A 27,237-nucleotide genomic window follows, 5' to 3' on the forward strand; every position below is an offset into this window, starting at 1 on the left:
CCTGCTTCACTTGGTCTTGACTCCCTGTGTGTAATACCACAGGAGATATATATCAGTTTTGACACAATGTTCATGTAATTTGGTTAAAAATAATTGTTACAGTACAACAGGTATTGGGGTTAAGCAAATTTCATTGTAGTATTTAAAGTTTATTTTAAACAAGATATGCTAGATTTAACAGGCTAGATTTCAGTTTGGATGGTTTAAAACAGTGGCCTGGTTTTGGCGAGAAACAAGATTTCCAGTTCAAAAATATTTCTCAAAGTTTAACTTATAAAGATAGGCACTGGCATTAACTAAAGTCATGGATCACAACTGGGCTGCAAACTGCATGAAAACAATGGCACTGACAAGCACACCCATGATTGAATTTACCAAAAAAAACATTGCAAGGTATTGTGAAATTGTGTAAACAAAAATAGCTGAACCATCTGGGAAAAAACCTCTTGGTTAAAAGCTTTTTTAAAAAAATGCAGATGTGGAAACACATGGATAATCACATGGTTCACAGGGAAAACATTCAATGTGAGCCCTGTGAATTAACAGGGCCAAAAAGGCAAAAGACAGAAGATGAGGGAGTTTAAAAAGGCAGTGCCACTAAGGGTTATTTTGCCCTGGAGGATAGGTAATTTTTCCTGATTGTATGTCGAGGTTGAACTGAGACAGAATCTAATATTGTTCCCAACTGGAGTTAGAGAGCTGTTCTGTTTGTACTTACCAGAGGAGTATGTTGTATACTGGCCAAGTACTGCAGCAAGCCCTTGGTATGGTAAATCGTTGGGTGAAGTTCAGGGTTAGGGGTTAACCACTGACGGTTGAGATCTTCCCCACTTAAGGAGCATCGGTGGCTACAAAGCAAAATATATAGAAACATGAAATGAGTCAGGAGCCTATCAAGCCAATTCCTTCCACAGAAAGAAATGCTCCATCATCAACCCTACCCAATCCATATAATCTCCGGAAGAGAGACTCGTCAAAGATAAATCAAGCAAAACTAAAATATCTATCTCATCTTGCATCCTACATTACTTGTCCTTGTCTGGTTGCCTTCTTAGACATGAGATTTGTATGTTCCTGGAAGCTCAGGAATCATCACACTCAACGCAGCATTCTATAATCTCTTATCTGTGCTCATCTTTATCTGCCCAGCCTTTGGTCCTCCATTTGCCACAATACCTCTGCAGCCATACCTTCAACTTCGATACCCTCAGGTCCAGCACAACTTTGACTGTTTTCCATCCCTGTTGCTGCCCCTGGTACAAACTTTATCTTTACTCCCTTAAGTCTACGATCACAAACTTGAGTTGGCACACAACTGGCTTAGCCATCCATTAGTAGATCTGGTTTAACCATATCAAGCTTCAATGCTCTCCACCCTCCATAAACCAGCTCATCCGAAACTCAGCTGTACGTATCCTGTCTCGCTCGCCCATCATCCTTGTCCTCACTGACCAATATTGGCTATCGATCCCACAAGGCCTCAAATTTAAAATTCTCATTTGTATGTTTAAATCCTTCCATGGTAGAGACCCCTTCCCATCTCTAACCTGCTGCAGAGTTACAACCCTCACCCCCAAACTCTCGACTCCTGTGAATCTGGTCTCTCGTGCATAACCCCTTTCACTTTACCCAACCATTGGCAATAATGCCTCCAACTACCTAGGTTCTATTCTCTGGAATTTCCTTGCTAAATTCCTCCACCTTCCTCTTCTCCTTTAAGCCTCTCCTTAAAATTCACTTCTTTGATCAAGCTTTTGGTCACCCTTCCTAATTGCTCCTTCTTTGGCTTGGCGTCCATCTTTTTTCCCCTCACACCTCTCTGAAGCATCTTGGGACATTCTATATTAACTGTGCTACATAACAGCAAATTGCTGTTATCATCCTCAATCCCATTTGTAACCAGGGGGTAAATTTTAACCCGGAGCCGGGAAAAAGGCGGGCGGGGGGGAATTCCTGATGGGAAACACGGAAGTACGGGTTACCCGGACTTCCTTACGATTTTGACGTGAGGACATCTTTTATTTTTTTTGGTTTCCTACCCAACAGGCCAGCTGTCAATCAGATGGGACAAGAGCCAGGAAACGGATATGAGCAGGTAAGTCATAGAATCATAGAATAGAATCAGAAAATTTACGGCATAGAAGGAGGCCATTCAGCCCATCGTGTCCGCGCCGGCTGAGAAACGAGCCACTAGGCCTAATCCCACTTTCCCGCATTTTGTCCGTAGCCCTGCAGGTCATGGCTTGTCAGGTGCATATCCAGGTATTTTTTTTAAAATGAGTTGAGGGTTTCTGCCTCTACCACCCTCTCAGGCAGTAAGTTCCAGACTCTCACCACCCTCTGGGTGAAAACATTTTTCCTCAATTCCACTCTAATCCTTCTACCAATCACTTTAAATCTATGTCCCCTGGTTATTGACCCCTCCGCTAAGGGAAATTGGTCCTTCCTATCTACTCTATCTAGGCCCCTCAGAATTTTGTACACCTCAATCAAATCACCCCTCAGCCTCCTCTGTTCCAAGGAAAACAACCCTAGCCTATCCAATCTGTCATCATAACTAAAATTCTCCAGTCCTGGCAACATCCTCGTAAATCTCCTCTGCGCCCTCTCTTGTGCAATTACATCCTTCCCGTAATGTGGTGACCAGAACTGTGCGCAGTACTCAAGCTGTGGCCTAACCAGTGTTTTATACAGTTCCAGCATAACATCCCTGCTCTTATATTCTATGCCTCGGCTAATAAAGGAAAGTATCCCGTAGGCCTTCTTAACCACCTTATCTACCTGTCCTGCTACCTTCAGGGATCTGTGGACATGCACTCCAAGGTCCCTCACTCCCTCTACACCTCTCTGTATCCTCCCATTTATTGTGTATTCCCTTGCCTTGTCTGCTCTCCCCAAATGCATTACCTCACACTTCTCCGAATTGATTTCCATTTGCCACTTTTCTGCCCATCTGACCAGTCCACTGCAGTCTACAGCTTTCCTCCTCACTATCAACCACACGGCCTATCTTTGAGTCATCCGCAAATTTCTTAATCACGCCTCCTACGTTTAAGTCCAAATCGTTAATGTATACCACAAAAAGCAAAGGACCTAGTACCGAGTCCTGCGGCGTCCCACTGGAAACAGCCTTCCAGTTGCAAAAACACCCGTCCACCATTACCCTTTGCTTCCTGCCACTGAGCCAATTTTGGATCCAATTTTCCACATTTCCTTGGATCCCATGGGCCTTTACTTTTTTGACCAATCTGTCATGTGGAACCTTGTCAAAAGCCTTTCTAAAATCCATGTACACTACATCAATTGCGCTACCCTCATCGATCCTCCTTGTCACCTCCTCAAAAAATACAATCAAGTTAGTCAGACCTGGCCTCCCCTTAACAAATCCGTGCCGACTGTCCTTGATTACTCTGTGCCTTTCTAAGTGACAGTTTATCCTGTCCCTCAGAATTGATACCAATAATTTGCCCATCACCGAGGTTAGGCTGACTGGCCTGTAATTACTCAGTCTATTCTTCGCTCTCTTTTTAAACAACGGTACAATGTTAGCAGTCCTCCAATACTCCGGCACAACGCCTGTATCCAGTGAAGTTTGGAAAATGATTGTTAAAGCCTCCGCTATTTCCTCCCTGGCTTCTTTTAACAGCCTGGGACTTCATCCGGCCCTGGTGAGTTATCCACTTTCAAAGATGCTAATCCCCTTAATACTTCCTCTCTCACTATGTTTATCCCATCCAATATTTCACACTCCTCCTCCTTAACTTCAATCCCTGCATCATCCCTCTCCTTTGTGAAGGCAGATGCAAAGTATTCATTATGAACCATACCCACATCTTCCACCTCCACATATAGTTTACCTTTTTGGTCTCTAATAGGCCCTACTCTTTCCTTAGTTATCCTCTTGTTCTTAATGTATTTATAAAACATCTTTGGGTTTTTTCTTAGATTAGGGGGGCGATCGGGAGTCATTGGGGGAGTTGGAGATCGTTGGGGTTTGGGTGTGGGGGAAGTGTCACTGCCGGTTGCCTTGTTGGTCCTGAGGGAAGCACTCCTGCTCCTCTGGGCCCACAAGCAGTGTGATAAAGGCACTTACCTGCAGTTTTGGGCCTTCTCGCCTCCTCTCAAGTGGTGTGAAGCAGAAGGCCCAGGAATCCCGGTCCCCAGGAGTTAATAATAAAAAAATCTAAAAATGGAGGCCCGCAGCCTCCTTGAAAGCTTTCACTGACTGACCTGCCTCCTAAGAGCGGGTCGCTCGCCTGCCCCTCGTCCTGCCATTGTTAAAACCGGAAGTGGGTGGGTTGGGGTCGGGTTTTAGTTTATTTTAAAAACAATTTTTACCTTCCCACCTGCCCCCAACCCACCCGCTCGTGGGGTTAAAGTTTAGACCCAGATGTTTGTGTAGCTTTTATTTAAAAAAAAGGTTGATTTTTAAGCTCCTCAGGAATTTTGAATTTAGTAATTTCAAAAATAGTTAATTTAAAACCCCGTCTTCTCTAGAACTCGTGAGTGCATGTTACCTAGAATAGGTACTTTGTCATATCCATCTTTATTTGCATATCATCTAGTTTCTCAACTACCATTCTTAGAAGCTTGCTGTCTGTCTTGGGCAAATTTCCTTTTTCCTGGTAGGGCTGCTAACCCTCCTGGACAGTCCGGGAGTCTCCCAGAATGGAAGATGAATCTCCTGGGCACTGCTACAAGCAACTCAGGAGAAAAGTAAAGTAGGGACTCGTGCCTGAGGTTTGTGTCTGCATACTTCCTTCCCCACTACTTAGTTCAACCCGCACTCCTACCAGGACTCTCCTACCCACGCTCCCACCAGGTCTGTTGACGAAAGGTGGAAAATCATACTGTGGGAAAGCATGAGGCGAGTCCAAAATATTCTTTAATTTCAGGAGAAGGTTTCATTCCCTGTGGAACTGGACCAATTTTGTATCAGGTTGAGCAACGACCTGCTGCCCTGCTGGAGATTGTCCACCAAAACGTTTCAAACTTTATAAATGCCCAAATCATCAAACACCTTGTCTCTAGCTGGGTCCTACGAGGGAATGGTAAGGATAGTCATTTTAGAAATTAAACCGTCAGAGTCAAACAGAGCAACCAGAAAGCGACAAGGAAATGAAAAGGAGGATCAAAGTCTTGGGACAGTCATTAAATTAAATAAACCTAATTCACTGGGTATTTAAAGTCACATTGTTAACCCTTGTGGATAGTTGTATGTCGTGGTATCACCTCTCTCAATTCAAGAGCTTTACGTTCAGCAATCCTGCTTTAATCTACATTGAAAGGCATTTGTTGACCTGTGCAGATAGAAAGTTTCTTTAAGGAGTGGTCTAGAAAATCTACCTTCAATCCTAAAGATGTATTGTTCAACACCAGCTTATCGATTGTGGTGCTGTTCGTGGTAGGGCAGAGGATGTGTGTTTTATAAGGTCATGAGTATTATAGCATATAACACTTAAATAGAAATTACAATCTGCAAACTTCATATACATATTCTAAACATTAACATTCTATATATAGAAAAACACATTAAGTATTTCCACATGAAGTTTATTCATCAGAGTTTCTATCTTATAAATTAAAGGACCTTTTAAATTCCGTTTTTATCGGTGATTTAAAAAGCTTCTTTATGGGTGTTATTCAGTTTTTATTTTTAGCATCAAAAAAAATCAGAGAAATAATTAGAACCCAACACCAGGGTAAATTGAGAGAAAAAGAGTTTTTATTTCAAAATCAATAAACCTTGATAAAACAAGCAAGAGACTAACAAAGCACAGTTAAACTAAATGACTACAATTATTTACACAGTTCACAGACACCATTCAATGGCAGTTAGGATTGTCAACCCTACTGAATTGTCCGGGTGTCTCCAGGAACAGAAGATAAAGCTCCCTGGTATTGCTGCCAGCAACCTGGGAGAAAATTAGAGTTCACACTTCGCATTCGCAGTTTGCACCTGTGTACTTTCTTCGCTTGCTCGTGGTTCTCAGAACTTCTCACGTGACGGCTGCTGGCGCGAAACCACGAGCAAAGACACACAGCGACAGGGGACCCAACCTTTATCAGGTAAATGCAATACAATCTGCAAACTGCGGGTAAGCGCCACAAGATCGGATGTCACATGATCAAGTCGTGTGGTCAGGTGACACATGTCACACGGTCAGGTGTCACATGACCAAACTCCCAGGAATATGGCCAACCAGAGTTGGTAACCCTATTTCCTTGGTAAAGATCGATTTAAACTACTTAATAACTTTGCTACTTCTTTCTCCTCAATTTCCAGTACTGGACCAATACTTTCTTCCACACTTTCTTTACTGCATATATATTTGAAAACCCTTTTTGGTGCTTGAAATATTCTCAGCAATCTTTCATTCAGTGCTTGTCTTGGTCTCTCATTTCATTTTTCTTCTAGTTTTGCATTTGAATTTATGTTCTGCGTTGTCTTTGACTACTAACTATATTACACACACACACATATCCATACATGCAATTGTATAATTTCAGAACTGAAAAATGAGGAGGAGGGGGAGACGAAAAAGTAGTTCTAACAAAGAAATGGGTTTTAACAATTGAGTAGAAGAGTGAATGCATATTGACAACTTATTTCAGCAAAGGGAATAACCCATATTTATCCACCAGCTGGAAGTGTCAATTTGAACTTTTAAATTAAAATATGAGAACATTTGAAAGTGGTGTAGAGTAGTGAAAGTTTCAGTCAATAACAGTGATTGAAATGGAGGTACTAAAAAGATTCTCTTTTTATTTGAGAAGATCTTCCTAAATCATTTATCAGTATTAATAACTACAAAATGATTTGCTGTAACTATTAATGCTTATACCTATTTGTTAAAACTGCACAAACATTATATAAAATAGCATAATGTAGAAAAGATTGTCTCACCTTCCATTAATGACTCCATCGGGATTCAGCATGGGTACAATTTTGAAAATATAAGAGTCCCGCAAACTTTGAGCTGTCAAGTTGTTGCTCATTAAAAATTCCAGAGTTCCCTTCATCACCCAACTGGAGTTACTTTCTCCAGGATGGACACGAGACGTTAAGAAAATGTATGGTCGATTTCCTGCAGAAATTATTTTTTATTTAAGTTAGTTTTTTTTAAACTAACAACTTCACATATCAGTGTAATCATATACCTCGAATCATGACAGAAAAACAATCTGAAGGGCTGCTACGATCGGCCTCAGCACCCTTAGGCTATTGAGGGAAATTTAACCAGAGTCTCACCCCTGACTGCCATCTTGTGATCTCTGTTGGAAGTGTGCATGTGTGGACATCACATGTCTAGGTTCACACATTGAAGAATGGTCATTTGGGGGAAATATTGGAGGTGACCAGAAACCATGGAACCATACTTCAGCAAAGAACCAATGCCTTGCACGGTGAAAGAGGGAGAAGCTTAGAAAATAAAAGCTTTTTTTAAAATGACAAAGTGGTCACTATATATATTTTTTTGGAAGCTTTGACATTTTCAAGCACTTGCTATTAAAGCAGTATCACTAGGTATCTAGTTGATGTATTGGTAAATCTTGGAACAATGTGCACCTAAGGACATGAGTCATTCATAAACTGAGGTAAATGTATACATCATTAAATTCTCATGCCATTTCTGGGAGGACATGTGCTAACACTCTGCAGAGGCTTACTATTTCATCTCGTTTTTGTTAATTTGATAATGGTCTGGATAGTGTGGTAAGACAAAGACTTGCATGCTGGCTCATTTTTCACATTAACTAGGTTTTCCTCAGCCTTTCAACCAAGCTTTTAGAACATTTACAAATAGGGAGCAATATTTAAATCTTACACATACACAAATCCCTTATCTTCTCAGCATACATGTTCACCATTAAATAAATTTTCAAGCACCAGATTTAGAAAGAAGAATTTTTTCTTACAACAATGTAAATTTATCACTTTGATTTTTCTTTGAAAAAGCTTTCTAATCTACTTAACCTAATTGCATCATTGAAAGAGTAAGTTACTAAGGCAGACCTGATGGGGTAGTACAATAGTGTAGCAGCACACTGCACTACAGAATCAGTCCTTAATTACTCTTTTACCCTCGGAGACAGGGAGAAAACAAAACAAGTGTTACTCCTAGTGAACTCACAGTTAGACAACAATATTGATGGGTCAGAGAGCAGGTTCTCATTCTCTTAACTGAAGATAAATAATTACAAACTTTTTTTCAAATATCCTCCGGGTTACATTTATTTCCTTCTTTTAGGATCCTATCCCTGCTAAAAAGAAAAGCAAATAAATGTAACCTGGAGAATATCTGAAATACAATTAGAAATTATTTATCTTCAGAACTCTGAACTTGGCTTGAATTTAAAAACAATAACTAGGTGTTGCTTAAGGCTGGTAATAAAAGGATGGCTCTGTTGGTAAATGCACTACCCAGTGTGGAACTTAGCCCAGGTAAGTTGGAGGTTCCATCCCTGATCTATGCCAAGTCAGTTGATCTCAGCTGAGGAAGCCATGGAGCTGTTACAGTTGGCCTCAATGTAGCTAGGTTGAAGGAGGGAAACATTAACCACGTTTTCCACTCCTGATTATTATCCACTAATCACTCCTGGAATATGTGGATGCCCAAGTGAGACCAGGATTGGACTCAGCTGCGATACCCCTTTATGGACAACAAACAGCTTGTTGCCAATTACTGTCTGGTTTGAAAAGAAGAATAGCCACTTGGCTGAGATACTGAAGAGTGCCTGTGGAATTGTAGCCCAACACCTTTTTGGGAGGTAGGGGAGGAATAACAAAGCTTACACTGATAAAAAATACTGCCCACATGTTGATTTAAAGACAATTACAAGACAGTGACAGAGATCAGATTTACAATGCATTTACAGTACCAGTGAAAGAACTACAATGATTAGCTCAGATAAATGTGTCAGTTACTTACTGAACTGGTATAGGTGCTCCCAGCATTTGGACTCTGGTATAGAAGTAATGGTCAGTACAGGGCAAGGGTTACCTCCTAAAGTTTCACAGATTGAATCTTGTCGAAAATAAATCTGCTGAGGATCATGTAGTGCTTCCAGCTTTTGAATGTGCATCTTTATTAAAAAAGTAAAGTAAATAAAATGCTTAGAATTCTGATATTCCTTTGCATTATGTTTATATTCTGAATTTTCAATTCTTATTGGTGACTTTGTACTCATCAAAATGGGAAGTGATGATGTTGTGGATAGGTGTGAAGAATACAATTCTACCATTCTCCAGCATAAAGACCTCCTGAGTAAATTTTAGAAGGGGCCATGTGTACTGTAAAATTCATGTCTTGGTTGCTTTGGTGCAGAAGTCTTATCCATGATTATGTTGGATGACCAACTGTAAAAACATTGCTCATTAAAAAGAACTTGCATTTATATAGCGCATTTCACGACCTTAGGATGTCCCAAAACGCTTTACAGCCAATTAATTACTTTTGAAGTGTAGGCACTATCGTAACGTAGGAAACCCAGATTTGCAGGCCATAAAAGCCTGTAAAAAAGTATCAGATTCAATGGTAAATCCAAGCTCTCCCTAAATTACTGCAAGCCCATATATATTTTTCTAGTATTCCATTTCCTACATCATTTATCTGAGGAGTTATTTGGCTCGTATCAATCAACCCATAGATAAATCTTCCTCATTTAATGCCAAGTACATTCAGATTGCCCCATAAAGGAGAATTTATAGCGGTCTGATAACATAAAGCGTTGGTCTGTTACCAACATGCTGAAGTATGGAGTGCTAGGATCGGGGTTTATGTCTCCAACTCCCATAGAAAAAATTCCTGATCAACAATTTTCCAGATATGATGTAAACCAGAGTACTTGGAGGCAAAGACGTTGGCCGCCCAATATTTACAGGGGGGCAGGGAGGATACGGGGGAAGCCGGAAACGCCCGAGGAATCCAGCAAAGCCAGGGATGTGGAGGTGTTGCTGAATTTAACAGCAGGACCTCATTATCATTTATATCTTCCGTTTCCCGTCCGGCAACCAGCCAAATTGACAGCCTGAGCAGCTGCCGGGTGGGAAAACCAGCAGCAGGAGGCCACAGCCGGGGACCCTTGGGGGGAGGGGGAGGGGGAGGGGGAGGTTGGTGATCACAGCAGAGGGGGAGGGGAGGCCGCGACCAGCAGAGGGAAGGCTGAACGCTTCCTTGAGGGGCTGGGGAGAGCATTCCTGCTCCTTCTGGCCCACAAGGATGCTGTAAAAGGCAATTACTTGTGGAGCCGGCAGCTCCCGCCTCCCTTTCACTGCTGGGTTTCCAAGGATTGGGAAACCCACGCGGCATCTGTAAAATTTGAATAGGGCTCCCAATTACACTGTGGGAGCCCAATTTAAATATGTTAATTAAGCATCCCGCCTTTCCACGGCGACACACTAGGATGCCTTGATACCAACGGCCGTAAAAACGGTGCTTGCACGGCGAGGACGCATTCTCTGTTTTTTTCATTTTTACTAGCGCCCCCGTCCCTTTTCCGCCTTCCGTGCCCGGGGCGGGGGGTAATATCTAGGCCCTTCAGTCTAACACAATGCACCAGTCAATCTACTGGAATTGAAAGTTTATTCAGACAACAACATAACTACTTTTGTGGGTATGTAACAATTGCCAAAAAAACCTTAAAAGGAAGTAAAAGGTTTTTTTTTGTTTGAGTAAACTATTCAGAAAGAATATCATTCTGATTATGAAGGCTTTATAAAAGTTTGTTTAAAAAAATGACACTTTCAATAAAATGGGAATAGTCATTCACATTATTTATAGAAATTACTTCAAAATGTTATTGTGACCTAATATTCAGTGCAACCTTAATTTATTTAACCATTTGTAATCATAATCTAGGTTAATATAAATAAGAATGAAATACTTGCATTTATATAGCGCCTTTCACGACCTCAGGATGTCTCAAAGCGCTTTAAAGCCAATTAAATACTTTAGAATTGTAGTCACAGTTGTAATGTAGGTAACGCAGCAGCCAATTTGTGCACAGCAAGCTCCCACAAACAGCAATATGATAATGACCAGATAATGTGTTTTAGTGATGTCGGTTGAGGGGTAAATATTAGCCACGACACCGGGGAGAACTCCCTGCTCTTCTTCGAAATAGTGCCATAGGATCTTTTATGTCCACCTGAGAGGGCAGACGAGGCCTCTGTTTAACATCTCATCCGAAAGACGGCATCTCCGACAGTGCAGCACTCCCTCAGTACTGCACTGGAGTGTCAGCCTAGACTATATGCTCAAGTACCTGGAGTGGGACTTGAACCCACAACCTTCTGACTCAGAGGCGAGAGGGCTACCCACTGAGCCAGGTAGCATAAAATGAAAAATCTACTTCCCTCCTTTTACCACCTCCAACATAATTTAAAAATCAAATTAGAATTTGAGTACATTTAATGATTTGACAATATTCAAAAGGCTTCAAACCTTTAAAAAAATCTAAAAGCCAAGTTTCTTAAAACTGCACATGATATTTTAACAAAATATACTTCAAAACATAATCTCTATGATGAAACATGCTTAAAGTACATGCAATCTGAAAATCTATGTAACTCCAAAAAAAATTACTTTCAACACTAGTTGAGATTACAAACAGGATATAGCTTCTTAAATAGAAATTAAGGTAAATAATGAAGAGGATGAGGTTGAGCCAACCACACACTGCATAACATGCAACTCATGGCTCCTTTTCACATTTCTCCAATTAACAATTATTGTTCAGTATATTGTGCATATTACCTGTAAGGTAGAATATGTATATGGATAGTGGTAAGCAAAATAGCACACATCATCCTTGTGAGGAAAGGTCATGGTAAATGTCAGAGTATAATAAGATTTTCCTTTTAGACCCCCAGCTGCTATTGAACTTCTGGAAAAATGATTCCTACAAGGAAAAGGCATAATTGTGTTTAAATCTTTCAAAAAATCATAGTTGAGCATTGAAGTTATTCCTTTCAAAGCGTTAGTTGCAGCAAGGTCACTGAACATTCTTTCTAGTGGGACAGCATGCCCTTATTATTTACGCTGGCTGATTCAACTGAAATGTATCAAATAGTGATCTCTCACTCATACCAGTCAAGTTACAGTCTCCATAGGTGCCACAAAGGTGCTCCAATTTGCCAATCAGTATCTTGTATTACCTGAATGGCCCTCTCCTTTTAGTTAATGCTTATTTCTCTGTGCCTTGTGAAACTACAGATAAAGGAGTCTTTGCTGCTTGTTTTTCTTGAGAATGGATTTATGTTCATTTTAGAAAGCTGGCTAAAGCACTTGGGGAATATAACCAAGATAAGTTGGAAACTCTGCTGGTGTTTGTTAGAAACTTCCAAAGAGCAAAGAGGTGTTGTGCTTTAAAGGAAAGCTGTAGACTGCACACAGCATCCGCATGGATAAGAACGTAAATAAGGGAATAAATTACCTAACCATGGAATATCTTGTAAAATTCTACAGAATCTCTTAGTGATCAATGAACTCTATAGATCAGGTCTCTCCTGACTGGTGCTGAGGAAGTGACCAAGGCTTTTTAATTCTATATTAGTCAATCTCCCATGCTGTTGCACATTAGGAGTCAAGACAGTACAGCCCTCAAGTTAAGTGGGGATGGAGGGCGATGGATAATTGGACCAAGACATGCAGAAGTAATTCAGTCCTCAGATTAAAGTCATATATTCTGCCCTTATTTTTATATAATACTTTGATTTATTATTTATTATATTGTTATTTGTAGTTAAAGAGCAAAACTTACAGCAATTTGGGAAACAGAGTTAGATGAAACAGTACAGGTTGAGAAGCTGGGAAATATAAAACTGCTGTGCTACAGCACCACCAATGGTGCATGGATGTAAATACAATGTGACACATTTACATAGGCAGTTCCCATTATAAATGTGGACATAAGACACATATAATGGAAAAAGCTGGCACAAAAATGTGACAACAGGAAGGCTTTGTAGACAGGAGATACACCCAGATGCATTTTTTTTTAAAATATGCTATAGATGGTGGGAGAACAATTATGAAGCCCAGCAGATGAGGTCCAAGATAAGGTATGGGTTGCAACAGTGCTTACAGGGGAAGGGATAGAATCATAGAATGGTTACAGCATAGAAGGCGGCCATTCGGCACTTCGATCCCATGCTGAATCTTCGTAAGAGCAATCCAGTTAGTCCCTTTCCCCCACTTTTTCCCCATAGCCCTGCAAATTTTTTCCCTTCAAGTATTTATCCAATTCCTTTTTGAAAGCCATGACTGAATCTGCTTCCACCACCCTTTCAGGTAGCGCATTCCAGATCATAACTACTTGCTGCGTAAAAAAGATTTTCCTCATATCGCCTTTGTTTCTTTTGCCAATCATCTTAAATCTGTGTCCTTTGGTTCTCGATCCTTCCGCCAATGGGAACAATTTCTCTTTAGTTACTTTATCTAAACCCTTCATGATTTTGAACACTTCTATCAAATCTCCTCTTAACCTTCTTTGCTCTAAGAAGAACAACCTCAGCTTTTCCAGTCTATCCACATAACTGAAGTCCATCATCCCTGGAACCATTCTAGTAAATCTTTTCTGCACCCTCTCTAAGGCCTTCACATCTTTCCTGAAGTGCGGTGCCTAGAATTGGACATAATACTCCAGTTATGGCCAAACCTGTGTTTTATAAAGGTTCAACATAACTTCCTTGCTTTTGTACTCTATGCCTCTACTTATAAAGTCCAGGATCCTGTATGCTTTTTTAACCACTTTCTCAATCTGTCCTGTCATCTTCAAAGATTTGTGCACATATATCCCCAGTTCTCTCTGTTCTTGCACCCCCTTTAGAATTGTACCATTTAGTTTATACTGCCTCTCCTCGTTCTTCCAAGTAATCAAATAAGACAGGCCTTATAATTAACAAATAACATTTGACATGAGAAACAAAGGAATCCTTTATTTTTCTTCATTTCTGAGTCAGAGGACTAGAGAAGGTTTTCTGTGTCTAGCAGGGTTTCAACAATTCCACTTGCTTTCACCATTCTATAACCAACACCCTAGGACATTGAGTACACGCCAGCTAAAGCAGAAGCTACTGAGTCCAAGCGGACACTAATAAGAACAAATTGGATTAAGGTGCGAAAGGCAACATTTTTAATCAATTTAATCATGAAGGAGTAGAAGACTTGCTTCAGATGTGCCTGAGGTTATTTGAGGTGACTACCTCTTCTAATTTATTACTGTTAACATAAGGCTAAAGTTACAGTAAAAATATAGTATAATTTTTTTCAAAATATATGGCGTTCAATATTATGGTTTGACTACAGGACCTTTTCATCTTGAACACAAGCTCTGGATTTCAAACCAGTTTTGTATATTTTTAAAGTAACACTGATAAACATTGCGCAAACATCGTGCAATAGAATACTTTAATGATTTTACACTACTGCAATTTACACCTCACTGGTAAGTAAATGCATTCAATTTAATTGTCTTGGGCAAGCTAACTGCATTACAGCACTCTCAAATCCAGTTTGCACCAGCTATTTCATCTGAATTTACACCATTTGCTTTCAGTGTCCCATTTAGGTGTACATTTGTTAAATTAAGTGCATGGATCTCTACAATGATTTCTTCTTAGCACATTAAATATCTTCAAGCAGTATTCCTCCTTCCACCTGTCATTCTGTGTTACAGGGTTGAGATCTGATGTTTACATATGGACTTACAGTGTAATAGCTACTTAAAAAAAAATTGTGATTTATAGGCCCAGAATTTGCTAGACCGTGGCATCTTGCGGTGTGCCCAGTTAGACAGACTTTCTCCCTCACCCTTCAGCTCGAAAATGTTTTGCCCTGTAAGTTGCTGGAAGTGCGAGCTGATAACGGCAAGGACAACGGGGCATCTGGGACCTTACTGAACGACGGGACCAATAGTGTATCTCCATAACTAATTAGAGTTAAGGATAGAGAAAGAAACAATGGAGAAGGAGGGTAAATTAGAGTTAAATCAATTAGAGTTAATGAAAGTTAAATAAAGAGAGGGAAAGAAAGATTGGATTAAGAGAGAAGGAAAGGAAAAGTAAGAATTTTTTTAAAATTTACATTTTAAAAATCTCCAACAACAATTTACTACTTGTAGGAATGAGACTGCAGAGTTTTATATTATTTCCTTTCTGGGCTGGAGAGGTTAATTGGCACTGCAAAAACATAAATCTCCTCATTAAAAGGTATATACACTGTTAAGTGCTAGTCCTAGCTTTCTGCAGCGCGTTTAATGGGCAATTAATATGCAAATGCGGCGAGTTTAATGGGCAATTAATATGCAGCAACTTCATGAAACTCACAGGGAGGTTGAGGGCGAGCTTGCCTTGGAAGAAAATAACCAATTAACATTGGAACAACATAAATTTAATTAAAGATACCTTGAAGCAAATAACAAGGGAGACAGATCCTTCCTGATGAAAGGTCATCGACCTGAAATATTAACTCTATCTTTCCACAGATGCTGTCTGAGCTGCTGAGTAGTTCCAACATTTTCTGGTTTTTATTTCAGATCCTCCTGAATGTCTGAGTTAAAATAAGCCTAATTGTTGAAAATGTGAGAATTGGATCTTCCCTAAGGAAGAGTAGATAACATTAATCTGCTAATCTAGATAGGCGTTATCAATGAATGGGACACGAAATGGCAGTTAAGCCTGCAGGTGTTCATGGAACAAACTGAAATCAAAGGAAGAGTGACTTGTAAAAAGAGTGACCTTTAGGATTGTTGTGGGACTCACATCACACCAGATAGGGAGTCCCCCAACACTGCTAGCAGCTGGATCACCGAAGGGAATTTACATCCTAATCTAGGGTGTTTCCCAACACCGCTGGCAGAAGAGTTACTGGCCGAAGATATTGTCCTGGGGCGAAATAGGGGACAGAGAGTGCTGATTAAGTATTATGATATTCATGCTAACCAAGTAAATGAGATTTGATTAATAAATTTGTTGAGACTAAATAAATATGTGTTGTTTTACAAGACATTGTGGTCTGGTGTAGTTGTCTCTGGGTCTGAACTAGGATCACAGCTGAGAGCTGGACTCTCAGGATCCGATATTATAAATTTAACCATTTCATATCCTTGGTGTATTGGTGTTTATGTATGGCCGGCATAAGTTCCCTCTACATCAAGAGACAAGAACGTGGCAGATGGAATATAATGTCGAAAAATGTGAAGTTATCCACTTTGGTAGGTAAAACAGAAATGCAGAGTATTTTTTTAAATGGTGAGAGATTGGGAAATTTTGATGTTCAAAGGGACCTGGGTGTCCTTGTACATGAGTCACTGAAAGCTAACATGCAGGTGCAGCAAGCAATTAAGGCAAATGGTATGTTGGCCTTTATTACAAGAGGATTTGAGTACAGGAGTAATGATGTCTTACTGCAATTATATAGCCATGATCTTGTTGAATGGTGGAGCAGGCTCGAGGGGCCAGATGGCCTACACCTGCTCCTATTTCTTATGTTCTTATTCAAACTATTTTCCTTTCACAGCAATACAAGCTTAGCAACTGTTATTCAGTTTGAAGAGCAGCAGCTAAGCATAATAATCATAAATACTATGTGGTGAGGCAGCAGTCTCAGGTTTATAGAGGGTCTTATAAAACTTAATGTAGGAAGGAACATGGCAGAGGAACTAATATATACACAGTACTTACTTGTAATAACAGATATCTGCTCCAGTTCGAATCCACTGTGGCCTTCCAAGCATGGCCTCCTGGACAGAATACATTATAGGATGCATACCTTAAAAAAAATTATAAGTGTTTAAGATTCTAGTGTTCATGTGAATAAAGATTCAAAAGTAAAGTGTAAATTTCATAGCCCCTCAGGCACATTGCACAGCTTTAACAGTGTGAGATGTATCCTCTACTTTCTATTCATTCACCATGTTATTAAAGCCTTAATTATACTGAGAGACAGGGCTGTAATCTGCAATCAAATTCAGTGTACTGATTGAATGTACTGCCAGAAAATACAATACTCCTTATCTTTACAAAATAAAGATTCTAGAATGGTCCCCATGGATTGGAAGGTAGCAAATGTAACCCCGCTATTCAAGAAAGGAGGGAAAGAGAAAACAGAGAACCATTGGTCAGATGGCCTGACATCAGTAGTAGGGAAAATGCTAGAACGTATTATTAAGAACATAGTAACAGGGCAGTTAGAAAATCATAATATGATTAGGCAGAGTCAACACTTTTTTATGGAAGAGAAATGATGTTTGACAAATCTATTAGAGTTTTTTTGAGGGTGTAAGAACATAAGAAATAGGAGCAGGAGTAGGCCAATCGGCCCCTCGAGCCTGCTCCGCCATTCAATAAGATCATGGCTGATCTGATCCCAACCACAAATCTAAATTCATGTCCAATTTCCTGCCCGCTCCCCGTAACCCCTAATTCCCTTTACTTCCAGGAAACTGTCTATTTCTGTTTTAAATTTATTTAATGATGTAGCTTCCACAGCTTCCTGGGGCAGCAAATTCCACAGACCTACTACCCTCTGAGTGAAGAAGTTTCTCCTCATCTCAGTTTTGAAAGAGCAGCCCCTTATTCTAAGATTATGCCCCCTAGTTCTAGTTTCACCCATCCTTGGGAACATCCTTACCGCATCCACCCGATCAAGCCCCTTCACAATCTTGTATGTTTCAATAAGATTGCCTCTCATTCTTCTGAACTCCAATGAGTAGAGTCCCAATCTACTCAACCTCTCCTCATATGTCCGCCCCCTCATCCCCGGGATTAACCGAGTGAACCTTCTTTATACTGCAGGGTAGATAAGGTGCCACACCAGAGGTTGTTACACAAGATTAGGGCTCATGTATTATATGGGTAGTATATTAGCATGAAATGGAGATTGTAGAGAGTAGGAATAAATGGGTCATTTTCGGGTTGGCAGGTTGTAACTAGTGGGGTGCCGCAAGGATCAGTGTTTGGGCCTCAGCAGTTTACAATATATATTAATGACTTAGATGAAGGGACAGAGTGTAATGTGCCCAAGTTTGCTGACAATACAAAGCTAAGTGGAAAAATAAGCAGTGAGAAGGACGCAATGAGGCTGCAAAAGGATATAGACAGGTTAAGTGAGTGGGTGAGAAGGTGGCATAACGTGGGGAAATGTGAAATTCTCCACTTTGGCAGGAAGAATAGAAAAGCAGAACATTTTTTAAAAGGTGAGAGACTAAGAAATGTAGGTATTCAGAGGGATTTGGGTGTCCTTGCACACGAATCACAGAAAGTTAACAGGTACAATAAGCAATTAGGAAGGCAAATCGTATGTTAGCCTTTATTGCAAGGGGGTTGGAGTATAAGAATAAGGAGGTCTTGCTGCAATTATATAAGGCTCTGGTGAGGCCAAATCTGGAGTACTGTGTAAAGTTTTGGTCTCCTTAGGATATACTTGCCTTAGAGGGGATGCAATGAGGGTTCACTAGATTGATTCCTGGGATGAGTGTGTTGTCCTATGAGGAGAGATTGTGTAAAATGGGCCTATACTCTCTGGAGTTTAGAAGAATGAGGTGATCTCATTGAAACCTATAAAATTCTTAGAGGGCTTGACAGGATAGATGCTGAGAGGCTGTTTCCCCTGGCTGGAGAATCTAGAGCTAGGGGTCATAGTCTCAAGATAAAAGGTCAGCCATTTAAGACCGAGATGAGGAAAAATTTCTTCACTCAGAGGCTTGTGAATCTTTGGAATTCTCTACCCCAGAGGGCTGTGGATGCTCGGTCGTTGAGTATATTCACGAAAGAGATCGATAGATTTTTGGACAGTAAGGGAATCAAGGGATATAGAGATAGGGCAGGAAAGAGGAGTTCAGATAGAAGATCAGCCATGATCTTATTGAACGGTGGAGCAGGCTCGAGAGGCCGTATGGCCTACTCCTGCTCCTATTTCTTATATTCTTATGTTCTTTTTTTAAAATGAGCAAGTGCATACACATAGATATCACATGCAGCCTATATGAATGCATATAGTCATTATGTGTTTAAAAAATTAATGATGGTGAGAGCAGATAACTGCCAATGGTGGTGCAACACTTAAGGTTGATTAAGGGACTGAGGTTGCAGATACACTGACAGTTAAGTACACACTATTTGGCTCATTTATACCATCAGATTTTGGAACTTGTTACAATTTTAGATTTTATAGTACAGTACCATTTTCTCCCTCAACAATTTCACTATTTCCTCCCTCAAATGTTTGGCAATAGTTCCTGCAACTAGACTTTATCCCCTAAAATCTGGAATCTACTTTTAAAGATAATCTATCTTTGCAGAGTTAGGCGACCGGATATATTAACGATTACCCTCACTGGCAATACTATGCTTTCAAATTTAAATGCAATCTTGCGCTATACATCACACTTACTTTGGAATTGCAGATATTAAACTCAAGTTAACAACAACAAACATTTATATAGCATTTTTAACATAGAAAAACATCCCAAAGCATTTCATACATGTGTAAAGAAAAGGATGGACGCAGTGCCAAAGAGAGAAAGATTATGAATGGTGACCAAAAGCTTGATCAAAGAGTCAGGCTACAATAAATCATTTACAATTTAAAAAATGAGCTTGCATTTATATCGTGCCTTTCTCATCCCCAGCTCATCCCAGAATACTTCACAATAATGGATTACTTTTGAAGTGCAATTATGGTATGTAGGCAATTTGCAAATAGCAAACGAATGATTAATCGTTTAATCTGTTTTTTAGCAGCGTTGGTTGAAGAAGGAATGTTGGCTAGCACACTGAGGAAACTCCTTGATGATCTTCGAATAGCGATATTAGATCTTAAATCTACCTCGGCAAGCAGACTGGGCCTTGATTCAACATCTCATCCAAAAGACAGCACCTCTGACAAAGCAGTGCCATTTGTTGGCCCCTCAAGAACTGCTCATCCTCATTTAAAATCATGTAACCTGATCTGGACTGCAAAAGGAATACCTATAATTTCAGCTTTGTGTAAAGTCTTGAAATTCTTCATGGGGTCTGATTTAAATCAATAACGACCAGAAATGAGGCTCACGCTTGTCTGAAATGCAGTTTCCTTCTGACCCCAAAAATCACGTTGCAAAATAGAGCATGCAGCAATTAGGGCATGCAAGGTCGGGTGCCCTATTTTCCAATCTGCATCTCCTACAGCAAGGCTCTTCGCCACAAGCAGAGCCTCATAAAATTTAGCCTATAATATATACTGGATCTCCCATGGCATTGTTCACCTGCATTTGCCAGTAGCATTTTAGAGATGGCCCTTATATTTGGCATGCAGCATCAGGTAGGCTGTCTATGTATGTGATGAGCTATCATAACAGCAAAACCAATCCAGCTCCACTGCCATCACAGAGAGCAGACTTAAGTCTGCCATCACTGCCATCATAATGGTACCAGGTACGGTCCTGCCCAGCACCATCACAATGACACCAGGCACGTTCAGATGCCATTGTCACCAATGCAAAATGCACGACAGCCTGGTCCCATTAACATCACACCAAACCTGGCCTGGATGTCCCAATTTTGCTCAGCTGGCAGCACCTTTGCCTGTGTCAGAAGGTTGTGGGTTCAAGTCCCATTGTAGAACTTAAGCCCATAATCTAGGGAGATACTCCTTGTGCAGCAATGTCAGAAGTCCTGACCTGCATGTCCTTCAGACGTTATGAGTCCCAAGCTGCTATTCGAAGATGACAAGGGTGTCTTTTTTTAAACTGGTCTTCCCAGATCTGACAAGTTTACTGTGGTGTTGCTGCCAGCAGTGCGAGACTCACACATTGAGAGACATGGCACAGCAGCAGCTCTATTGTCTAACTGCCATTTCAAACCTAAAAGGACCTAAAGAGACCAACTGATTAGATTCTGCCAGATTCTGAGTCAAAGCAATGACTTCCAAGGTCTTTTTAATGAACAAAAATCTCTCAAACAAAAGACTGCAAACAGTGTTAAGACAAATCGGTATTTACAGTATATGGCACCACTAACTATTCAAAGGCAAATGAAAGCATCCCGCATCTAGGAGGTGATTTAACCTTCTACAAATAGTTTCAAACCCACAGGAAAATGGTTTAAGATCTCATAAGCATTCAATAGTACTTGAAACTGCCACAGATATTCCTGGTCAGCAGTAGCTAATAGCACATCTAGACAATTTAAAACAGGGCAATGAACCGAATGAATGGAAGCTAATTATATTCTGATTTGTCAAAGTCACTTCAGCTTCATGAAATTACAGCTGTTGAAAAGATTTTTTTTCATATTCTGGACATTAATAAAAATGTATTGGCCCAGAAATTGCTCCAAGCGATGAACCAACAGTGCTCGCCATTCCATAGATTTATACTAACCCACAAACTTTCTCCAATAGGAAGCAAAGACGACCCATGGGAGAAGTGAGAGGATCGCTCTCTCCCCTCGACCAATCAGATTGCAGCATTTTTGACACGCTGCAAAACTGTTTCTGCGAGCTGGAATGTAAAATCCAGGAAGTGAAAAGTACGACATTAAAATTATTGTAAAAACAGTTATACACAGCGAAAAAAGAGAGGGTAAGAAATAATCGAATTAAGTAAAAGAGCCTGAAGGAAAAAGTAAAAAAAAAGGTTAATTTTTTAAAAAATATTTTAATGACCAAAAACTAAGAAGTAATGAGACCCTACATTTTTTTAAAGTTAATTTTTTTTAGTTGTTTGGCAGTCATTAAGGCTTACCACTGTTAAAACTTGGTTTAGACCTGGTATTTTTAAGCATATCTGTTTTGTGGAGATATTAGTTACTTTCCAGCTGGGCAGAAGAGCAAATTGACGCTGGTCCGTTGATTCTGTTAATTCCAGCCGGCGATATACCTTTGATGCGAAGCAGTCATATCGCCGGCAATCCAGGAGCAAGTTCCAGATTTCCACATTTGACTGCACATGTGCGAACTTAATCCTCTATTTCGCCACTAACAACGGTGAGCGCTGTTGAGCTTACTGTTCTTTTTTAAGCAATTTCCGGCTCAATATTTCAGATCCGGTTCAAAGAAGGGGAGGATTGGAAACTTAATATTCCTGGCTACAAGGTATTCAGGAAAGATCGGGAAGGGAAAAAGTTGGGGGGGGGGGTGACAGTATTGATCAAAGAAATTACTATAGCACTGGAAAGGGATGATGTAGTTGAGGGGTCAAAGACAGAATCTATTTGTTTAGAATTAAGGAACAATAGAGGAGCTATTACGCTACTGGGTGTATATCATAGGCCACCAAATAGTGGGAAGGAGATAGAGGAGCAAATTTGCAGGTAAATAACAGGAAGATGCAAGAACTATGGAGTAGTAATAGGACTTCAATTATCCTAATATAGACTGGGATAGTAACAGTGTAAAGGGCAAAGAGGGGGAGGAATTCCTGAAATGTGTCCAAGAGAACTTTCTTGAACAGTGTGTTTCCAGCCCAACCAGGAAGGAGGCTGTGGCTGGATCTAGTTCTGGGGAATGAAGTGGGGCAAGTGGAGCATGTTTCATTGGGGGAGCATTTGGGGAACAGTGATCATCATATCATCAGGTTTAGAATAGTTATGGAAAAGGACAAGGAATAATCAAGCGTAAAAATACTTAACTGGAGGAGGACTAATTTCAGTGAGTTGAAAAGGGATCTGGCCCAGGTGGATTGGAATCAAAAATTGGTAGGCAAAACAGTAATTGAACAATGGGAGGTCTTCAAAGAGGAGATAGTTCGGGGACAGAGTAGACACATTCCCACAAGGGGGAAAGGAAGGGTATCCAAAGCTAGAACTCCCTGGATGACTAAAGATATAGAGATTAAAATGAAGCAGAAAAAGGAGATTTATGACAAATGTAAGGTTCATAATACAGTAGAGAACAAAGCTGAATACAGAAAGTAGAGAGATCTAAAAATGTGAATAACAGGGGCAAAGAGAGAGTATGAGAATAGATTAGCAGCCAACATAAAAGGGAATCCAAAAGTCTTTTATAAACATATGAATAGTAAACGGGTAGTCAAAGGAAGGGTGGGACCGATTAGGGACAAAAAAGATCATCTTGTGGAGGCAGAGGGCATGGCTGAGGTCATAAGTGAATACTTTGCATCTGTCTTCACTAGAGAAGAGAATGCTGACACTGTAGTAGTAAAGGAGGAAGTAGCAGCGATACTGGATAGGATAAAAATAGATAAAGAGGAGGTACTTAAAAGATTGGCAGTACTCAAAGTAGAAAAGTCACCTGGTCCCGATGGGATGCATCCTAGGTTACTGAGGGAAGTAAAGATGGAAATTGCAGAGACTCTGGCCACAATCCTCCAATCCTCCTTAGATACGAGGGTGGTACCAGAGATTGCAAATGTTATACCCCTGTTCAAAAAAGGGGATTAACCCAGCAACTATAGGCCAGTCAGCCTAACGTTGGTGGTGGGAAACTTTGAGACAATAATCCGGAACAAAATTAATAGGCACTTGAAAAAGTATCAGCTAATAAATGAAAGTCAGCTCGGATTCGTTAAAGGAAAATCGTGTTTCACTAACTTAATTGAGTTCTTTGATGAAGTAACAGAGAGGGTTGATGAGAGTAGTGCGGTTGATGTTGTGCATATGGACTTTCAAAAGGCATTTGATAATGTATCACATAATAGACTTGTTAGCAAAATTAAAGCCCATGGGATGAAAGACACAGTGGCAGCATAAATACAAAATTGGCTGAGGGACAGAAAGCAGAGAGTAGTGGTGAACGGTTATTTTTCAGACTGGAGGGAAGTTTACAGTGGTGTTCTCCAGGGGTCGGTATTAGGACCACTGCTCTTTTTGATATATTTTAATGACCCGGGCTTGGGGACACAGGGCATAATTTCAAAGTTTGCTGATGACATGAAACTTGGAAATGTAGTAAACAATGAGGGTAGGAACAGACTTCAGGAGGACACAGACAGACTGGTGAAATAGGCAGACATGTGGCAGATGAAATTTAATGCAAGGAAGTGTGAAGTGATACATTTTGGGAGGAAAAATGAGGAGAGGCAATATAAACTAAATGGTACAATTTTAAAGTGGGTGTCGGAACAGAGAGACCTGGTGATGTATGTACACAAATCTTTGAAAGTGGTAGGATAAGTTGGGGATCCTTGGCTTTATAAATAGAAACATAGAATGCAAAAGCAAGGAAGTTATGCTAAACCTTAATAAAACACTGGTTAGGCCTCAATTGGAGTACTGTGTTCAATTGTGGGTACCACACTTCAGGAAGGATGTCAAGGTCTTGGAGAGAGTGCAGAAGAGATTTACTAGAATGGTCCCAGGGATGAGGGACTTCAGTTATGTGGAGAGACTGGAGAAGCTGGGGTTGTTCTCCTTAGAGCAGAGAAAATTGAGAGGAGATTTGATAGAGGTGTTCAAAATCATGAACAGTTTTGATACAGTAAATAAAGAGAAACTGTTTCCAGTGGCAGAAGGGTCGGTAACCAGAGGACACAGATTTAAGGTGGTTGGCAAAAGAACCAGAGGTGACATGAAGACAGAATTGTTTTATTTTTTGCTGCTTAACTAATTTAAATAGAAAGAATAATATATTATGGTCATCCTGTATACATTTTAAAATTCATGAAAACAAGTTATCTTGCAGATTTCAGTCCCTACCAATCAGAATTTTAGGGTTTCGCGCTGGAAAGTTGCGCAGCAGGCGGACTGCGCACCCGCATCATAGGCTGTCAGCTGGAGGAGCCCTATTTAAAGGGGCAGTCCTCCACTGACTGATGCTGCAGAAAATAGGAAAAATTACAGCATGGAGCATCCCAGGGGGAAGGCTGCTCCCAGGTTTAATGATGCCTCACTCCAGGTATCATTGGATGGGGTGAGGAGGAGGAGGAGGAGGGAGATCTTCCCCCCAGCGGGCGGGAGGAAGCGGCCTGCCTCTGCCACCACGAAGGCCTGACTCGAGGTGGCAGAGGAGGTCACCAGCACCACCAACATACCACGCACCTGCATACAATGCAGGAGGCGCTTCAATGACCTAAGTAGGTCAGCCGAAGTGAGTACACTTACTCATTCCCCTACACTCCATCTGCCACATCACTGCCCCCACCCCACATCTCCTTCTGCACTGCCAACACTATTCTATCACATTACTCCTCACACCCACTCAAAGCTCATGCTCATCTTACCTGCACTTACTCACCTCGCCAGTAACTCATCCCACCCACCACTACCAATCATACAATCTCATGGCTCTATCTCATACTCACCCTCTCATGCATCTCTTTCACAGTCAGCCTCACCCAACCTGCCACGACGTGTGCTGCAGCCACAGGGCATGCATCACATATGTGCAGTAGGAAGCGAAAGGCAAACGTGTCGTGAGCATGAAGGGGATGCACAAGGGTGTTTGAGGGTTTGTCATGGTTTTTACTTATATTTGATTTCTGATCAACTCACATTACATATTATATTGTCACCACTACTGCCACGTCTTTGCAAATCTTGTCTGGTTTGTGCAATAATGCCCTTTCCTGAGGATCACCATGAAGACCCACAACTGATGCCACCCATTGTGTCATTGCAGAGTGGGTGTAGGTGTATTTGCAGGGCTCTTTTGTGCAGACGACTGAGAGACGCCAGCGATGTCCCCGGTGGCACCCTGGAAGGATGCGGAGGAGAAGTTGTTGAGGGCAGTGGTGACTTTGACAGCGACAGGTAAGAAGATGGTGCTATGGCCAGCTTGGCATGAAGGAGGCTGCAGATGTCCACGACTACATGTCGAGTGACTCTGAGCCTCCGTGTGCACTGCTGCACAGAGAGGTCCAGGAAGCTGAGCCTTGGTCTGTACACCCTGTGACGAGAGTAGTGCCTTCTGCGACGCATCTCTCTCTGCGGTTGCCTTCCCTCCTGCTGTGCAGGTGGATGCGTCACAGCACTGTGTTGTGGAGCTCCACGTGTCTGAGGTGGACGGTGTGGCCGGTGAGGCTGTTCGTCCTGCGAGGAGGTCATGACTGCAACTATGGCGGCCCCGATCCGGAAGATGTACATTTGAAGGGGTCCGCAAGGTAGGTAAATGTGTCTGGACACCGGGGTTGTGGTTGCAAGTTTGTGAATGTTATTGTCAGAAGGAGGGTGGTGGAGGCCAAACTTTGTCCAAAGTGACAGAGTAGCCTCCTGCAATGGGGGAGGGTCTCCACCCCACCCCCCCCCCCCGACCTGTCAAATGGACCTTTGCAGCTGCCACAGGCTGGTGGCCGCAACACCGGGGAAACACTCTCAGTTCAGTTGAAAATCCCACCCCTCCTAAAATATCCTACAAATCAGGTCTGCTAACGACCTGAACTATCACATTAATTGCCTTAAGTGGGATCCCGCTGGCTTTAATTGCCAGTGGGAGTCCCGCACGCGGGAGCTGCCTGTGCACCTAAGCGCGTCACTGGGGAACCCGGAAGTGGGTGGGTTGGAGCCGGGCTCCGGAACCGCCCCGGGAATCCCCGATATTCGGAGCCCCCCCGCCACGAACCCACCCGCTCTGACGTCCAAAAATCGAGCCCTTTGTGTCCTCATCACAATTTGCTTTTCCACCTATCTTTGTATCATCAGCAAGTTTGGCCACAAGACACTCTGTTCCTTCATCCAAGTCATTGATATATATTGTAAATAGTTGAGGCCCCAGCACTGATCCCTACAGCACCCCACTAGTTACAGATTGCCATGTTGAAAATGACCCTTTTATCCCGACTCTTTGTTTTCTGTTAGTTAGCCAATCCTCTATCCGTGCCAGTATATTACCCTCAACACCAAGAGCTCTTATCTTGTGCAGTAATCTTTTATGTGGCACCTTATCGAATGCCTTTCGGAAATCCAAATATACTGCATCCATTGGTTCCCCTTTATCCACCCTGCCCGTTACTTCCTCAAAGAACTCTAATAAATTTGTCAGACACGATTTCACTTTCATAAAACCACGTTGACTCTCCTTGATTGTATTATGAGTCTCCAAATGTCCTGCTACTACTTCCTTAATAATGGATTCTAGCATTTTCCCAATGACAGATGTTAGGCTAACTGATCTATAGTTACCTGCTTTCTGTCTCACTCCCTTCTTGAAAAGGGGTGTTACATTTGTGGTTTTCCAATCTGCTGAGACCTTTCCAGAATCTAGTGAATTCTGGAAGATTACAACCAATGCATCCACTATCTCTGTAGCCACTTCCTTTACGACCCTCGGATGCAAGCCATCAGGTCCAGGGGACTCG

General features: G+C 41.3%; 1 protein-coding gene across 9 annotated transcripts in view; it reads right to left on the bottom strand.

The window, feature by feature from the left end:
• Positions 1-27,237, bottom strand: part of agtpbp1 (ATP/GTP binding carboxypeptidase 1) — a 399,257-nt gene that overhangs the window by 189,698 nt on the left and 182,322 nt on the right. For all 9 annotated transcript variants that reach the window (XM_067983168.1, XM_067983161.1, XM_067983160.1 and 6 more), the window contains 5 exons: positions 16,688-16,775; positions 11,760-11,904; positions 8,934-9,087; positions 6,908-7,088; positions 719-848 (listed from right to left, as the gene is read on the bottom strand). In XM_067983168.1, coding sequence (XP_067839269.1) covers positions 719-848; positions 6,908-7,088; positions 8,934-9,087; positions 11,760-11,904; positions 16,688-16,775 — 698 coding nt within the window. The remainder of the gene's footprint in view (positions 1-718; positions 849-6,907; positions 7,089-8,933; positions 9,088-11,759; positions 11,905-16,687; positions 16,776-27,237) is intronic.

Source organism: Heptranchias perlo, chromosome 4 (genome assembly GCF_035084215.1).
Source record: "Heptranchias perlo isolate sHepPer1 chromosome 4, sHepPer1.hap1, whole genome shotgun sequence".
NCBI classification, from domain to species: domain Eukaryota; kingdom Metazoa; phylum Chordata; class Chondrichthyes; order Hexanchiformes; family Hexanchidae; genus Heptranchias; species Heptranchias perlo.